The 18,917-nt window shown below is 38.0% G+C and overlaps 1 protein-coding gene across 1 annotated transcript; it reads left to right on the top strand.

The window, feature by feature from the left end:
- The first annotated feature begins 1,533 nt into the window (after window positions 1-1,533).
- LOC110040034 (serine/threonine-protein kinase ULK3-like) lies at window positions 1,534-17,856 on the top strand. Its single transcript, XM_020745221.2, has 16 exons — window positions 1,534-1,696; window positions 3,392-3,532; window positions 4,231-4,351; window positions 4,811-4,915; window positions 5,306-5,376; window positions 5,957-6,029; window positions 6,431-6,513; window positions 7,273-7,428; window positions 7,792-7,897; window positions 7,982-8,022; window positions 8,187-8,336; window positions 9,214-9,289; window positions 9,594-9,634; window positions 9,728-9,775; window positions 9,905-9,959; window positions 16,644-17,856. Exons 1-16 carry the CDS (start codon window positions 1,583-1,585, stop codon window positions 16,658-16,660), a joined length of 1,398 nt encoding a protein of 465 aa, XP_020600880.2. The 5' UTR covers window positions 1,534-1,582; the 3' UTR covers window positions 16,661-17,856.
- Window positions 17,857-18,917: the final 1,061 nt, after the last annotated feature.

Raw genomic sequence — 18,917 nt, 5'->3', positions numbered from 1 at the left:
CATTCAGAACCTCGGGATTTCGTCCATCTTCATCTCTTTTGCTCCTTCCAAGCAGAGCCTTTTCCAGCATGTTAATATCCCCTCCCTCGTCCTTAATGGCGAAACTCAGAACGTCATTGTGCCAGCACGTGACGATAATTCCTTCTGCTGCAGAATTCCCCGTAACATTAAAATCTGCGGAGGGTGTCGCAATCCAAACTGGGCCGTACTCGGAAATAATCTGAGTAGCTTTCGCTGCTGCATCCTCTTTGCTAGACGCACCTTCCCTGAGAATCACACAAGTTCCGTGTCGAAATACAACCCAAGGTTTACCTTGTCTTCCGGGAGTATTTTGGATTATTTTGCGCCATGTATCTGTGATCTGCTCTCTTACAACCACCATGCTGACGGTCGGACATCATATCTCTCTCTCGCACCGACCTAAGATCCCGGAGGTAGCTACTCTGTAGATCTTTGGGTAGGATCTTTGCCGCTAGGAAACTGAAACCCTTTATCCCCTTTTCTAGACCATGAGCAGATTGATTTTGCAATCCTGTTATACCCTATTCACCCTATTCACCCTATCCTAGACCAAGACTGTCTGATTTCTATACTATATCCCAGGCTAAACTGCCTGAAAAACATACCCTTCACATAATCACAGCGGCACAAGCCCATATATAGCTAAAATAGCTTGAAAAAACTCTTAGGCGTCAAGATCGACAAGCACATAAGCTGGCACAACCACACTGAATATTTAATCGGGAAGCTGAACTCTAGAATTCATCTACTTGAAAGAGCGAAAGGCTACCTTAATCTCCACTGCAGAAAATTGTTATTTAACGCGCTTATCAAGCCTGTCTTTGAATATTGCTGTTCGGTTTGGGGTAACGCCTCTAACGATCAACTGCTGAGAATACTTAGAGTGCAGAAACGCTGTAGTAGGTTAATATTAGACGCTAGTTTCCACGACAACTCGGTTCAACTGTTCAAGAAACTACAGTGGATGCCAATTGATGATGTAATACGCATGAAGAAATTGTGCATGATGTTTAAAATTGTGAATGGGGAGTGTCCGCATTATTTTACAAGTTATAGAACCTATGTTAAAAACACCCATTCTTATAATACTCGAACTTCTTTTCATGATCATCTGGCGGTGCCGAAATGTCGCTCCAACGCAGGCCTACGAACATTTCATGCAAGTGCCACTTACCTGTGGAACTATCACACATGAAAGAAACTTTAAGAAACTCTTAGTGAACGACTTTTTACGAAGTAACTCAGACCGTGAACACTTTACCGTCTCTAGAACGTTTTGAAAATGTCTTGTAATATATTCGAATACATTTTATGTGCATGCTGTATTATATTTTAACTTCTTCGATATTTTAACATTTTTTAACTAAACATATTTTTTATATATATAGCCCACAATGTAAACTACTGGGTTACCAGTAATTGTGTCAGCTATTAAAGTGTTTTATTTTATTTTTATTTATTAAAATGAGAGCACTCCCCTTGCCCAGGCCCTCCCCGAAAGAAAAAAAATATATTCAAAAAACAGCGGTATTGCGTGCGGGCTACGTAATAAACAATCAAGATGGCGGCCAGCGCCGATTTACGAGTAGTTCCGCCTCCGAGGTTAGAACACTATGTAATGACCGAAAAACTAGGCCAAGGAACTTATGCAACTGTATACAAGGCGTTTAAAAAGGTAAAAGTCTAAAATCTTCAAAGTTTTTTGAAGCACTTCTTGACTGGAGGGACTGAAGTCCCCTGGGATTTTTTGTGCGTTCACGTACCTCTTTTCTCTTCTAAAAAAAAATTCGACTTTTTAATCAAGTTTGCTTGCATCCTTTAGGAAGAAAAAAAACTATTCCTACAACAGTAAGGGGGAAATCAAAATACCCTAAGCAAACCTAGTATAATCATACATGAAATGAATCACGTATTATGTTATCTGCCTGTTGCGGATATACGCTAAAAACGAAAGCAGTTAGCGGGTTGCCAGCAAATTCGAAGGGCATGTCTATTACCTACACTGGTGTTGAATCTCTACCACTGAATTATCAAGCCACTGGAGCACACGTCAATACTCAGTTGGAATGAGTTCATTGTATAGTACTCACATACATGTAAGCCTGTGTGGGGATTTGCTATCAAAGACGGCTGTACTTCAGTCTGGAGGCCCCTAGTAATGGTAATAGAACTGAGGGGAATCTAAGTCCAGGGGAACCATGTCTTATGAGTTAACCCTGTTTAAAATGTGATCACCCCATCATTACAGCTGTTAATCTTTTTTGGCCCATGATAAACCTCAGTCATTTTCTTTTAACTGAAACCCTCTTAAGGTGAATCCTCACATTTGCATTCCGCATCCTTACTGCACGTAATTTATGGCATCACTAATGCACGATCATGCATGCGCACATTGAAAACACGGCAGATTTGCCTTGATATTGAGTTCTGGCTATAGCTCACTAACGACCTTGGGCACCTCAATATTTTTTCTAGTCATTTTAACTAATCACTAGGTTTGCGTGAGAAAAGACTGATCTGACTTCTATTGCTGAAAATTGAAGAAATAAGGAAAATAGCAGCTGCACTGTAGTCTTTTCTATTTTACAGTTTGATAGCTTTGGCAAGCAATTTGGTTCCAATGTTTTCTCTGTCAAAATCAAAGTTAAAAAGTTTATTTGTGTCCGACACAAATATTGACTGTAGTTTGAGGTGTGTTTTCATGAGTCTGGGCTCACAAAGATTTTATAATTACTTGGAACGTTCTTGTAATAAGCATTAAATAATGCCAAAATGGGACATTTTCAATGTCTCACTGCTCCTTAATGAGCATGGGCACCCCCCTTTTTTATTTTATAATGAAAGTTCTCATATGATAAATATTCAGTGGACAAAGTTTGAGCAAAAATCTATTGATACTGCAAAGAGAAGTCAGTAGAGAGTCATACCTGACTCCCCCACCCAGTTATACCTGATATGCTGGAAATATAAGTTGATCCTACCCAGTTATTTGTGGAGGAATGGTGGCCTTATGGTTAGTGCGCTCACCTCCAGGTTGAACAGTCTTTGTTCAAGGACTCGGACATTTTGTTGAGTTTTTTGGCAAGAATCTTTACTCTCACGATGCTTCTCTCCACCCAGGTGTATAAATGGGTACTGGCAAATTTAATACTGGGAGCAACCCTGCAATGGACTAGTATCCCATCCAGGGGGAGTAGAAATACTCCTAGACGATTCACGCTGCAGAAACCAGAGATAAGCACCAGCCTGGTGGGCCACTTGGCTCATATGCAGACTTTACCTACCCAGTTATCACAATCAATCTGTTATAGCGTGCTAATCATGTTATTGGGGTTCCATATCAGTATTTTTCTTCTGTTTCCTACTTTAGGGTGACACCAGGGATGTGGTTGCAATCAAATGTATCCAAAAAAGTTCTCTGAGTAAGACAGCAACAGAGAATTTACTTACTGAGATTGAATTACTCAAGAAATTGGATCATGAGCATATTGTCAAGTTGAAAGACTTTGAAGTAAGTCTGACAATTCTTATTGCATTGATTCCTCTTTATGTTAACCATTATTTTAGAAGGAAGCTGTTTTATGTGGGATTGTTTGAGGCTGGGGAACCTGTAGTGTATGTTGTATTTGTATTCAGGAAATATGCCACCTGTGGCTACTCTCTTTATTAAAAACATTTGCAGAGAGAAAGAACTACATAAGCAAGCATCCCCTTGAATATTCTACAGACTTTATGAATTTCTTGCAAAAAAGTAACTGTCCTGGATTAAAGAACTGGATTAATTGAACCCTACATAAGCGATATGTATGATGACATCATTTGACTACAACTACAAGAAGCCTTCACTCTTATGCTGTGCTGATCAGATTGATATTTCATTTAAACCCCACTTTGGTTTCAAATTTTGATCAGAGATGTCACTTTTTATGATTGAGTACAGAAAACACTGAGGGACCAGGCAGTATAAAATTGTTACATTTCCAAACAGTAGTTAATTGCCATCTTATATATTAGGCCGGTAACAGCTTTGGGTATTTTCTTGATATGCCTCAAATTAGTAAGATGTGCAAGACATGTACATGTAACTGTCAGTAACACAAATTTAAATTTTGCATTTGGGATCCTTAAGGGGTTAGCAGTACTTTAAGGTCAATGGACATTTTCAGAATTAATGGTTAATAATTATTCTTGGTATTTGTTTTTATCCAGTGGAATGACCAATATATTTTCCTAATAATGGAGTATTGCAGTGGAGGAGACCTATCAAGGTTTATTCACAGTAGAAGAGTTCTGCCTGAAGATATTGCAAGAAGATTTTTACGACAGTTGGGTATGGCATTATGTTAAGCAACATTGAACAAAATAATTATGATTTACTATAACAAACTAACTGAAGATATGCAGAAATAATACGTAGTAGATGGAATATTACGAGGTATCGCAGAAATCTAGATCAGAGGGGGCAGTAAGTGTTGTTGTAAAATAACAGGATTTCATGTTGACTTGCTTTGAGGTAAAATTTATTATTAAAATTACTGCTGTAACATCCCCTGTTTAAAATGCTAGAACATTAAAAGTTGGCAGTAATGTAGGGCATTCATTATTCAGCCAATTAAGGACAATGGATGATCTTACCTGGAATGCACTGCACAAAGTCAGGCAGTATGTTTGCTTGCTCATTCAGTGTAGTGATGATTTACATGTTCTTAGGGCTAAGCAGACCTGTTATAAGAATTAATTTTTCAGCTTGTTAATGCCTTAGAATTAGTTTTCAATTTGTTTTTTTCAGCTCTTGCTCTTCATTTTTTGCATGCAAACAACATTGCTCATATGGATCTTAAACCACAGAATTTGCTGCTGTCAGCCAGACAAAATCCTGTCCTGAAACTGGCAGGTATTGTAATTTGCATTTGTTCTGCGATTTTCAGTTACAAAATGTATGAGTGATACATGAGTAATTTAATTATAAATTACATAACATTGATATTTATTTAATACAATTTACATTCATTTGTTATGTATTCATTTATCCATAGCATTGGCAGCAAAGTTTGAATAAAGCCTCTTTTGATTGTTATGAATTATTCCATATTGATGTTTATGTGATATTATTAACATTCATTTATTATGCACATATTTATATATTTAAAACAGGGGTATCAAGGTTTAAAAGAAGGTCTCGTCCAAGTGCAGGGCTAATTATTTAAGAACTTTATAGCATGTACATGTACTCAATCAACAGAGAGATGCCCTTTTTCAAGCTATATTTCATTTTTTGAAACAGATTTTGGATTTGCACAGTATTTACATAGTGAAGAGGAGACACAAACAATAAGAGGGTCCCCTCTATACATGGTAAGGACATAAGTCAGAGTACACCAGTCAATTGGCCTTCTTTTATCAACATGTTTTGTTTTGAGGACTAGAGGATTAAACCGCAACAATATACCTTATTCACTATTTTTAAGGAAAAAATTGCTCAGTTATAGTAATTTTGTTGTAGAAACAATGTTGTTAACTTTTTAGCAAGATTGATTGAGAAAATTTGAAACAGTATTTTGTAAACGTTTTTCAGCCAGACTGGTTGAGAGCAGCGTGCTCCCATATTTCCTTTCAAGCTAAAGGTCAAATTTCAGGCCAAATTTACTCAAAGAGGTGAACTAAATTAACCAAAACTTTGAGTAATGAGGGTCACCTTGTTATAATAGTGAGGGGAGTTTGTATGGTAAATCACTCACCCTTCATCGACCATGATGTAAACCTATAGAAAGATGTGATCTACATGTAATCCCTACTATGACTGAAATCTACAAAGTTGCTTAATACTGTCATTACACATTATTGTTACTGTTCTTCAGCCAAATTATTAGCAACTTACTTATAATAAGCTTCAACAGATAAATATTATTTTATGCTTACATATGATATTTGTTAGGCACCAGAGATGATCTGTTCTATGAAATATGACGCCAGAGTAGACTTATGGTCTGTAGGTGTAATTCTCTATGGTGAGTTGCTTAGTAAATTCCAATGACCACAGGACTTGCCAAGCTTACTGTGTGCAACTTGCTATATGTACATTGTAGTTAGTATCGATGTCCATAACAACATGTCAACCTTAGCCAAGTCTTCAGTTTCTTTACCACAGATGCATTACATTAGTTTCCCTGGAAATTATCACAATGATTATAAAGTTACCTTAAATATACATACTGAACAAGTGCTGGCTGCTTTTTTGTACATCTCTTGCTTCCAAAGGGACTCCCTTTTCACCAGTGCTTCACAGTTTGTATCACATTCACTGTCACAGTTAGTGCAAGGAGAGCTGTTTTGAATTCTACAAGAAAACTGTTGAGGAGTACAAGCCATCCAGTCTTAACAAGCTCAAGGTTTCTTTTTATTCTTTCAGAGGCACTTTTTGGTATAGCACCTTTTGCCTCAGGATCTTTTGCTGAACTTGAGAAGAAGATACGATCTTCAGACCCAATTACAGTAAGATACACTTAACATAAATAAAGTATACAACTTGGGTGATGAGACCTAAGGAGGCCAAGCTGATCATGGCAGCTATGTGCTGGCATCATCCTTCTCAAACTCATTAATAATTATTCATCAAGTTAAAACAAAGAAAATCACAACCATGAAGGAGGTTTGGATACCCAGTCTTATTTTGCATAGATTTTGACGATTTTACTTCTCTGTTACTGTTACTTTACTCCTTAGTTTTTTTTCAATTGAGAAGATATATCAAACACTCGAGATAGTGTTTCATCTGCTATCCAACACCTCGAATTTGGTCAAAAATACTCCACAGCACATCGTATTTCCAACTCTCTTCTCGGTGTTTGGATATCCCAATGAAACACTGTCTCTTCATGTTCGATATATTACCTGAACTCTCCCACATAGTGAGAAAACCTATTAGACACTGCATGACCAAAAACACTGTTCTCTCAAATTTTAATGTATGAATGTCCTGGATATGGATGAAAATCAAAGCATCTACTTGTTGCTTATTTTGGTGGATTTCTGGGGGTTAGGATAACTTTGTATAAATGTTAGAAATCAGGTTCAATTTGAGAGTTTTTATGGCTGTTTATTTTTGGGGAGGAGCTTGTCAACAAGAGGTACCTTTGGACAAAATAGTGATCTCCCAGCAATGTCCTGGATTCAAATTTTCTAAGGTTGGCATTGATGTTTGTTATCCATGTCACCTTGTTTAATTGTAAGTTCTTTTGTATCCGTCATCAGCTACCTGTTGTATCCAAGGTGTCCCCAGACTGTCAAGATCTTCTTTTGGCACTTCTTCAGAGGGATCCTTTGGCCAGAATATCCTTTGAAGAGTTCTTTGCTCACCCTTTTCTTGATCTGGAACATGTCCCATCGCCACTATGTTTAGAGAAAGCAGTGAGTAACGATATATAAATTGGTCCTTTGTTTGATTAAAACTTTTAACAGTGAAGTTACAAGTCAAAAAGTAACCTAGGAAAGATCTGCAGGAGTAACTTCAAAAGTTCAATTTCAAGATTGTTAAATTGCCAATGATCTAGGTAAACTGTAAGTTGTTGATTTTGTTTTTTCAAAAAAAGTTGTGTTGGCCCTAATATGTAATGTATGCCAATCTGCAAGACTTGACTACTAACCAAATCATTCTTTCAGTTTGGTTACCTCTGTGAACTTGTTAAGGTTTGAGCTGATTATGTGTGTTTCTTTTTCAAGTTTGTTTGTTAATAGTTCCTTGTTTCATTTTGTTCTGTATTAACCTCTCAGATAAAACTTGTGACAGAGGCCATAAAGATGGATGACGCCAGTGAGCTGAAGGAAGCTGCCAAACTGTACTGTGAAGCCATGGCTTTCTTTTTACCAGCCATTGAGTGTAAGTTAATTGCTTCTGTTAGTAATTCCTGCTCTGAGTTATGACTGTTTTAACAAAATCTTGATGAGGTTGTTTGGCTTACAGATGAGAAAGATCCACAGATGAAAACAAGATTAAGAGAGAGGGTAAGTCAAGTTACGGCTGAAGTAATCTATATGTCCTTTTATATACTGAAACTTCTGTAATGCAAAAGAAAATTGACCAGTCAGGATCTTGCATTAAAGAGATTTATAATTTATGAACATAAGTATTCCTTTTTTTCAATCATTTTTTAATCTTTAATTTCTAGGTAAATCAGTACATGAGCCGAGCAGAAGAACTAAAGCAGTGTTTTAAGATAAAATCTCACAGTAATCCCGATGAACTTTTAGCTCGCTATAGCAAGGATCATGCAGAGCTGAAAGCAGCACTTCATCTCGCAAACATTGCTGAGATCAGAGTAAGTTACACATGAATCTGTAGTCCTTTCTTTAGTTTTTTTTATTGTTTAAGTAGTTAACTAAGACTTCCTATTTAATCATTAAATGTTTGACCCAATTGTTGAGAGATGTTTTATTGGGTATGAGAATAGCACAGGAAATTGTCTTCGGAACAAGGTCTAAGTTCTCCCAAGAGGAATTGTTCCCAGAGTGTAAAAATGAGAGAAGATCACCCTACATGATTAGCTTTATTATTATACATTGAACTCACTATCTCTTTTCTGATTGGCCGAAAGCACACAGTCAATATTTGAAATCAGCGTCTGTGACGTCATCTAGCGGCAGATTATACAATAATCACGTCAAGGACACTCAAGGTCACTGGTAATCATGTCATGTATGACTGTGTTGCATGATTTCTAAGGGTAATCATGTCAAGTTCACTCGCTTTGTGTTGCTTGCCATCAGTGAAGAAGCAAAAACATTACTTCCATTTGTTTTTTCATTCAATATATAACAAAACATTCGGTTTTTGTGATATCCAGAATAATCAAGGTCTCGGTAAGGGTTATCAGCCGAAGCCGAAGGCTGAGGCTGGTAACCCCTACCTCAAACTTGATTATTCTGGATATCACAAAAACCTCAGCCAATAATTGTTTAAAACTCGTGCCACTTTGACATCCAATCAGAAGTAAAACCAAAATCAGTCATGACTCACACACGTTTTCCCGCGCTTTGCGTCAGCTACTTGTAAATTACGTCCAGTTTTGATTGGCCCACGGGATTTTCTGTGTCCTGTGTAATTGGTTAGAGTGATTACGTTGCTTTTGGTTTTACAACACCAATTTAAAACCGCTCTAATCTACAATCTTATCTTGGAACTGTGTTTTGTTTCAGGATGAGCACGGGGCTTATGACAGTGCACTGTCCCAGTACCAGGTCGCCCTGGAGGCCTTGTTACCAATATTATCAGGTAGCAGCTGTACTTTAATTAATAAAACTAAGTCATGTAATATTATCTTTTCTTTATATAGTCCTTGCAATGTGCACATATCCAGAACAAGATCTAAAGGTGGTATGGTTAAAATCTACTCAGCTGACTTTGTCATAGAGAGGTTATGAGAAATTAACTCTTGCTGCAGGTGAAATTTTCAAAGGGACAACAATCACGTTGGCCAGACATCGTGGAGTCCGAATCATCTCTGTACATGACAAACAGGGTCGATATATCGTGTTTAACAGTTGCTGAATTGTTGGTTTTTTGTGTCTTGTGCCAGGAACTCCTCGTGGCCCTTACAAGGACGCTGTACATTTAGAGGCAAGTTACCCTCCATGACGTTTGAGCTTCCATTTGTATAAGTTTGGCTTCTTTCCCTAATGGGTCTAATGTCGTTTTTTATGTTTTCTGAAGGTGAGCAAGTACATGAGACGAGCCGAGGAAATCAAGCTTTACCTCAAGGTAAACAACTTTTGTCTTGATGTCTTACGTTCTGGTAAATGATATGTATGAACTTTCTTTCTGTGTGATCAGGTTGACTGAAAATGGTGTAGAAAGAAATTTGAGATACAGTGTTTCGTTTTTTTTTAGCTGAGCAAAGAAAACATGAAAGTTGTCCCAGAGGCAGGAGGAGAAGACCAATCACGTGAGTGTTTGTTTGTGACTCTGGCAACTGACGAAATCCAAATTTATAAGATGATTGGAAGGGAGGGGTGGGTAATGGGAACTCTTGTATTGAATAGTCACGTACTCAAGTCTTCTAGTTCCTCCCTCCTTATTTTACCTCGTTAAGGCAAAGACCGCTTACGTTTGGTCAGTTACGTCTGGTTAGCAGGGTTTCAAGGTCTGCTATAATTTCCAGCAGAGTTTATATTCTAAAGTCAAGATGGGGTTATCTGTGTGTAAGCCATTTGTTTATTTATCTAATAATTGACAAATTTAATACTTGAAGAGGCGGTTGAATTTCTTATGGGTTTACAATCTGCCCGCTCCTTGAGGCCACTCGCATTAATGTATAAAAAAATGTAAAAAACCTAATTTAATTGACTTAAGATTAAAGCAAAATGTATTGGTACTCGAGTGAAGTGGAAATCAGTACATCTCATATCCAGTCTGACGTGGATTAACGAAAACAATTTGACGTATTGTGAGCTGTGTTATAAACCGGGTTATAAAGAAGTTGAAAAGATAGAAGATGAAGTTGTCCAACAGCAACTATAGATTCCATTTGTTTTGTAGTCTTATTTAAGATTAAAAAAAAACAGTAAATTTGTCGAGTGTCAAGAACAGCTTGTTTTTATGACTTAAGTCAAAGATCTTATGGCAACGAAAGGTATCATACGGAGCTGATCTTCTTTTTCAATCCGGCATTAGAGAATGACACACGAAGAATGAAACGTTCGCCAAATTTAAAATTGGAGCAGTACTTTTTCTTTAATTAAAAAATTGGAGTATCATAAGCTGTATTATGTCCGACAATTGATTACATCTGTTTTCGTTTTGTGGTTTAAAAATCAGCAAATATTCGAGAGTGTTGATATTTTTATGAGTAAAATCAAAGGTCGTATGGTAAGTAAAGCAATCACGCGGAGCTGATCTTATTTTTTGATCAGGCATGAGAGAACAACACGCGAATACTGAAACGTTCATGAAAGTTAAACTGGGCTACTAGAAAATTCCTCCTTTTATTAAACCCTAAACTGAACTTCACCTTAACTTTTAGCGACCTTCTATTCACACGATAAGCCTCCGCACTAAAACGCGCTAACGTTTTGATGTTAATTTAGGTTTACTGATACCTTGAACAGAAAATAACGGCTGTGTTTCATTGCACTCGCTCTCGAGCTAACATGCTTATATATCTCTTTTTATTGCATTAAGTCTTAACTTATAGGATTTACCCCTTCGTGTTAGTGAAAGCCGATCAACTTTTCATTTGAAACCCGCGCACGTCTCCCACGTTGATGAAAGGTTCAAAAATTAGCGTAAATCCATCACTGTCACTACACTTCAGATTTTCTTTTTCTTTTGATGACAGGACCAGCGAGCGGACTGGGTGGCTTTTTGGATTTTTTTCCTTCCCACCCACCCCTCCCCCCTCGATCATACCTCTCAGTAAGACAATAGCTTACCAGAGGAATATCCTATTGCAAGAAATTGCAATGCTATTCTTCAAGGTTACATTGAACCGCTGAGAAAGGAAAAAAATATTACATGAGTTGTTGACTGGAGAACTGACAAAAAGTGGGCGATTACCAGTGAGCTGAAACTGCCATCATAGTAGACGCACGTCTTTATCAAGTTATTTTTGTGATAGACATTGAGAATATTTTTAGAGTGAAGCGGAAATTAGGTCTTCCAAAAAAAACAGTTTTCTAAGTTATAAAAGCACCAGAGAAGGGCAATAATGTACCCCAAAGACTGCAAAGGTTGGGAGAATTTGAGACGGATTACAACCAGTGTCGTATTATTCCAGACCAAAACAAGGTGGATTTTGTTACCTTGGTCTAGACTAAATCAAAGAAATGACTACTCTATTTGGTTTCGATTTGATATTTTTAGAGAAAAATGTCCTGTTTTAGACCAAAACGGAAAATTTCTGCACTTTTCTTCAGACGTAACGTACCCAATACAAAATCACTTATCATAATAAACAAACATTGGGAGTTTTTTAAAAGGAAGCTTCATTTTTGCTCAGCATTCATCACAAGCCTTTCTTCTTACTCAAAGTAAGTAGTGTCTGAATAATTGCAGCAGTCTTCGAAAGAGACAGAGTATATCAAACCTACACTACTGTGATTCAATCGTTCAAATGCGGATGAACATGAAAAAAGAAGCTTTTGTCCTGAGGATTTATGCAGGATTTATGTGCTAATGGTTTCACTGTTTGCCTTCAATTCATCCTCATTCCTGTCTGGTTCTTGGACGACTGATTGAGCTCCTGTTTTTGCTGATTTCTTTTGAACGGGTTTTGCAGATCTTTTTGCTAAACAAAGTGAACAAGTGTACTGACACATATGACATTCCGGCATTGTATAAATTCGAGACAGTGACTGTATTGTCTGCGGCTGAAATTCTACACTATTTTTAATATTCCGAAAGGTCAGTCAACTTCAAGTTACGCTAAGTTTATCAAACGTTGTTGTTGTTGTCTCTAGCTTTAATGTTGGTTCATAATTCTGTTTACGCTTAACCGGTATGAACCTCCGTTGATAGGTACTCTGACGGCCCTGTAATATTATATTAGAATAGGGGCGTTTATTAGAATGGGAGCGCTTATTGGAATAGGGGCGCTTATTAATAAAAACACATTCGAAGGGGGCGCTTATTCGAAAGGGGGCGCTTATTGGAAGGAGGGCGCTAAATCGAATCATTGCGGTACCTGTGTTTTAGTCGGGTTAGCGTGTGAGAAGGGTTAGAGGAAAGTCCGAGAGAGGCTGCACACACCTCTGAACGTTAGCTAAACGAGTTGTCAGTTAACAGTCAATTAACTCAAAATATTAATTGTAAACAGACACACACAAAAAAACTAATAACCGTTTTAGTGTTGTGATGCTGACAGCAAACTGTCTCTACCTTGTCCTTTAGCTGAACGCGAATGTTTATTGATTCCCTTTTGCTCTGTTCACTATGTTTCTCTTTAACCCCCTGGCGGGGAGGAGGGTGTTTGAAGCTTTCAGGGTGTTGTCTTACGCGCATCAAAAATTGGCAAGGTAGTTTTTCAAGATATAAAGCATGCACACGTAGTTACCGCTTGGCCACTTTTAACTCATACAAAACTTGTTTACGATTTCCTCAGAGTGTTATTATTTCCGGTGTACTTTGGTCCTACCCAAGTGTGAAATTAATTTAAATTTGATGAAAATCACGAATAGGTGTTGAGCGCTGCTAGCAACGATTCTATAGGATAAAACATTGAGTGAAATATATGTTGAACTTAGCTAGTAACAAAAAATCTTTCAAAAATTTGCGTGTTTTGGTGCCGTGCTTTGATACGTAGCTCGGCCAATGTTGCCGTGAATGAAATACTTCATCCCTGGCAGTGTGATCAACTTTCCCTTTACTTTGGCAACATTATAAACTGGCATATCAAGAGAATGTGCATGTACAAGATCTCTGGATGTGGAACATCTTGACTGGATGCAAGGATTTGCTGATTTAGTGACTTGAGAGGCTTAAAAGCCAAAAAGTACAAATCCGCACCAGTTTTAGAAGAAAACCGCGAAAAAGGAAATGATCGATTGATTTCAAAACAAGAGACGTCTTTTGTTTCAAAACTATTTTAAAATCATTAGCCTTACGCTATGTTTAGTACATTTTTGGTCCTTTTGTGTTGTTTATAACAAACTGCGTACGTGAAAAAATGAGAGTTCGTCTAACAGAGGAATTCAGACTCACCGCCTAACGACACTATAATCCGCTATAATGTACTTAGCTATAGATTAAAGTTTTTAAATAAATCTCTTGCGCACGACAGACAAAGCGGAACTTGGTCGCCCGGTATTATTATTTCCATGCACGAACTTCTAGTTTGCTGATTAATTGCGGCGTAAATAGCCGGTTAGCTGAGTTTTTATCCCGGCTTACTTCTTCTAAGAAGCTTTAGGTGTTTTATGAGGTTGTTTCCTAGACAATCAGGTCGGAAAAGCTCATTCGTGCCATTTCTAGAAGAAGAATTAAATTAGAAGAGACCGGACGTGGGTTGGGCCTATGTTTTGTTTGTTTATATTTCCGTTGTTTCTAAATACAGCCAACATTTTTCTGATAGCTCTAAAATGGTACCTATCAGGTTTTTTTTTTGGCCACTTCTTTCCATCGGAATTGCACTCCAAAATCACCTTTTTGTCGAAATTCTGCCTCCGATCGTTTTTTCATTCCCTTTTTTCTACTGTTGTTGGTCTTTGTGTCTCCAAGTTTTCAGGACTCCACTTGAACAAAATCAATCAAATTATAGATACGTTTGTCAAGCTATTCGTTCTTAACTGGCACGTTTTCCCCTGACCAAAGTCAATAAACCATAATGTTGGCGTCAAGGTCGCTGAAAACAAATTCAGGTATCGTTGCGATCATATGGAACCTACTCTATAGCGACCGCCCGGGGGGTGGGGGGGGGGGGTACTCCCTTATATGGGCTATATAGGTATGTGCGGCCCCAAGGATATGGTTTTTCAGCCGTTTCGGTCATAAATAGGGTATCGATTTTAGCTGATTTTGGCCATTTTGGTCATAAATAGAGTATGGGTTTTGCACTCTAGCCTTGATATGGATACGTTTTTAAGAACAAGCCACTTTTTCATCATTATCGAAAAGAAAATCAACAAAAGCCCTTCACAGATTATGTTTCCGGCAATTTAACATTGGTCTGAACTAGGGAACTAATTTTAACGCAGGTCTGAAACAGGGTTTGATTTTAGTGTCAGGTCATAAATAGGGTTTCGAATTTGTGGTCAGGTCATAAATAGGGTAAGGATTTTGGGAAGCGGGCCGCACACCCCCACCCGATTTTTCTGGGAGTACCCCCCCTCCCCCCCCGGGCGGTAACGATCGTTAAGATAGACCTCAGAGCTAGGTTGCTCAAAGCCCGGTTATTAAGCTAACTCAGGATAAGCTTGATTTTAGTTTTTTTCTTTTAACTTTTCGCTGAGTTTTTCTGTTTATATTGTTTGTCCTTCTGTTTTGAGTTCGGATAATCTCAAACTGCACAAAACGTAAGTAGTGAAAAGCACTGATTTTTATACATTAAAACTTTATATATAATACTTTGGTTAACTTTTAATCCGGAGTTAGCGTTAACCGGCTTTCAAACGGTAACCAGTCGTTTCGCCTGATAGCGAGTTCGTCCGGCCGAAACTGAAACTGAGTTCAAAGAAAGACCTGCCTAATTTTTTTTTCTTTTCTTAAAAGAAGCACACCGAGAAAAAAAGATAAGATTGTGAGCATAATGAAACGCAAAAAAATAAGACCTGTTTATTTCTCGTTCTTCAATCCATTACAACGGAGCTAACAGTGCGCGCGAACTGACATCAGGCGAGCAGGTTGCGAAGCGACCGCAATTCTTTCTAACAGCGCGGCCTCAGATCTAACTCAACGAACGAAGCGATCATTGCTTTCGTAGCGGTCTTTTGCGATGAAAAATATACCACAATGCAGCGCGTCGTTGCTGGAGCCCGGTCCTCTCGGGTATTTTTGTATTCTTTAGTTTATATCGCGGAGATCATATAGAAACTGGTAGTCGTAAGGATCGCTCAACCTTTTCCTAAGACTATCGCAACGATCGTAACAATCAAATGGAAACCAGCTCTTATTGGTGTTAGGCTCGATTACCAGTCCCAGTTCGATCGGGAAAGGAGCCCAGACCAGATTCGAGAAGGCAGCGGAAATCGAGCCTGTATTAGTATCACCAGTGAGAATTACAAACTTGGTTCACATGTATCATTTCACATCTCATTATACAACATTTTGTGGATTACTCTGAGTAGATTAACCTAGTAATCTATTTCTCAATAATCTCCGCCATAGAGGTGTTCGATTCTTTTTCTTCAGCCTTCTCGCCGAGTTACACCTGTAACGTAAACTGTATTTTCTACTTTATATAAATAGGACACGGGTAGTATACAACGAGGATCTGACGTATGATATGTATTTCTTTATGCTTTGATCATCAAGCTGTAAAGAACTCGTTTTCTCCATATTATACCTGTTCTTTAGCCTATGTTTCTCTGTCTTCTCTAACTTTTGATCTTAGCCAGACGTCTTCTCTGAAGTGATCACTACCAGTTTTCAATCTCGGCTTTCTCTATTTTCTTTATAGATTCTTCTGTCGGCAATTCCATCAAAGAGTACGTGATTCATTCCTAGAAAACCAGCTAATCCTTTGTTTTCTTTAAAACAGTAATAAATCAAACAGTGTTATTTTACATTGCTTTCGATTTAAAGTTTGAAAGAAATCAAAAAATACGCTTTAAATGTACACGACCACAAAATCGTTACCTGCGCACGCCTGAAACAAGTTCAAATACACTACGATAGTTGCACCCTAGCAGACCGGTTAAACAGGTTTTATATGGAAACCTCTCATTCCTTTTGACAGCGTGAGAGCGAAAAACACAGTTCATCGTTGAATTATAAATATCTTATTTGACGTTTTAGTGTGTGGTATTGTTGTACATTTTTACTTGTTATTTGTATTTTGACTTGTCCTACGGGCTTGCCAGAATGCTACAAGACTCCTAAAGCTACACACTATCACTTTTGACCAGAATCCCCAGGGGTTAATGGGCCGGACACTGAGTGTTATAAGATATATTAATTTTTGCTTATTTCCCTACAGGGTGTGTAATACAGTGAGATACATCCAAAACGAATTTTCCCGTGGCAACCGGGTAAGTGGTCCACTTCAGCACCATTTACGACGTCACGTTGTCAACATCCAGTGATGGGAAGGAAGAGGGTCAGCGGAAATGGTTTTGTGTAAAGAAATTTAAAACCAAGTGCTTTGGATACAAGTCACGGAAATGGTTAAAACAATACGTTTGAAGAAGATTATGTGCCAGTTCTAAAGAAGGGCACGAACTGCAAACATGTCCAGTTCGATTTATATATTAACATTCAATAAAATGGTCCTGTAGTTGATGAATAAGGACTGACAAATGTGTCAGGTTATAGGAACACTGTATCTCGTGTATTTTACGAAGGTGTGGACAGTTCTCCTGTTACAACATGATGTGGCAGTGTGTACTGAACTACTGTACAAGTTTTTGTCTAATGTTATATTTTGTAACGTTGTGTCAGCTAGAATCATTCTTTGTAAGACCCTAAAGAAGAAATGCACTGCGTTTCCATACTGTTTAATTAACCTTGGTTTTTTTTTTTTTTTTTTTGCCTCTTGGCTTGGGTTTGGTTATTGATTTTTGGTCGTTTATCAAGCGTTCTGATTGGTTGTATATCCGTTTCAGTTGTGGCATTTTGATGGCTTTATTTTGTGAGTAGGTTTTTGTTTACATTGGCTGATGTAAACACTCGAGAAGCTTTGGAGAATTCGAAAGTGTACAAACTTGAATTTCCCACACTTTCGCGAATGTTTGCATTTAAGCTATGTAAACACTCGTCATTTTCCATCAACTTTCATTCGTTAAATTTGTTTGTCATACACTAAATATGGCTGGCTCAGTTTTAGTTAAGCAAGAGAGTAAAATACAGTAAAAACTCACCCACAAGAACCAGTGTTTTCAAGCTAGCCTAAACAGGTTCTTATATATCTGGTTGCTACTAAGAATTTTCGAAGTAAGAGTTACATTCTAAGGAAATAAAGTACACATCCTGTTCAGGCTCTTTACGCTCAATGTGCTGCAGTAAAACTAGGAAACTAAAAGATAAGGGACCTGTTTCAATTTTCAGGCTCATAAGGTTCTTATATAATGGAGTTTTAATTGTAAAAGTTTCAGCCCACATATTGTTAATCGCTACATATTTATTGATGGGTTCCTGCTGTATTTGCACAGTTTATCTTGCCAATCAAAATAAAAAAAACTTCGGAAATGAAACTGTTTTCATGTCTTTTATAATTTGTTTCTTGTTATAATCACTGTTTGCAATTACGTCCATGTTATTTTCGAGGTCGAAAGATTTTGTTATGAGTGTTTTATCAGTGCTTTTCTGTTTTGTGTTGCCGTAGTGCATTTAACCGGATCGTGACGTAGGAAATAAAATAGCAATTTGATCTAGATCGAGGACTTTAGAAAGGACGTTACTTCATTATTCAAACGACCAACCCTGGTTTGGGTAGAGAGTGACTAACTAACAAAATGCTGCTAGATTGTTGCCTTTTCCGTACTCACACCAGAATACATTGTTGCGTGGCACGTCTTGGAGGATTTAAAATCGATTAGGGTCAATATCTGCTCGCTGGACAGGATAACAGTCAATGTTACAGAAATGTATATTGATTCAGGTTTCAAATCCTGCCACCTTTATATCGCTTCTATAAATCAAAATCTCCAACTGATACTAATACTTTAATACACGGACGATTTACTTGAAGAAAATATGGTGCTAGTATTTAGTCTGGATCGGGATTATTTCGGCGTGGAACCGTCAGCAGTGGGAAACACTTGGTAATGCATCAGTCAATTCCAGCAGCGCCCATCCCCCCTCCGGGCTAACCCCCGGGCATTAGCATTTTTTTTAAAAAATTGGCAAATTCCCCGGGGTGGGGAAACATAAGCTGTCTAAATGCCCCGGGGTGGGGACGAAGAAAGAGGGCAAATGCCCCGCCCCCGGGATCGTCGCCTTCCAACACCTCCGCAGTTTTGTAATTAATCAGTGAATAAAACGGTCAACTGTTCAGTATTTTAATGCAACGGTAAGACTTCAAGGACAACAGTACGTGTTAGTTGATTCTGATTATATTTAATTCTTTATATTTGTTTTTAACATTTTGCTAGAGGATAGCTGGGATTGCGGCGGACGTGCCCCCAGCCGCGAGCGATGATAGGCGCCTGTATTCGCCGGCTACTTTTTCTGTGAAGAATCAAGACATTTTAAATGATGATGCATTGCATTTTAAGCTCGCAAGATCTGTCTTGAAGATCGCATCATTTGAATT

The sequence above is a fragment of the Orbicella faveolata genome, unplaced genomic scaffold, assembly GCF_042242905.1.
Source record: "Orbicella faveolata isolate gen_17 unplaced genomic scaffold, um_ofav_v1 contig_26, whole genome shotgun sequence".
NCBI classification, from domain to species: Eukaryota; Metazoa; Cnidaria; class Anthozoa; order Scleractinia; family Merulinidae; genus Orbicella; species Orbicella faveolata.
Note: the sequence above shows the minus strand (reverse complement) of the source record. Positions and strands in the feature narration are given on the sequence as shown.

Bases quoted from the DNA above. Each gene is read 5' to 3' on its own strand.
- LOC110040034 (XM_020745221.2), top strand. From the start codon at position 1,583: ATGGCGGCCAGCGCCGATTTACGAGTAGTTCCGCCTCCGAGGTTAGAA. The intron at 6,030-6,430 runs GTGAGTTGCTTA...TTATTCTTTCAG, and splicing joins TGTAGGTGTAATTCTCTATG to AGGCACTTTTTGGTATAGCA. The intron at 9,635-9,727 runs GCAAGTTACCCT...TGTTTTCTGAAG, and splicing joins AGGACGCTGTACATTTAGAG to GTGAGCAAGTACATGAGACG.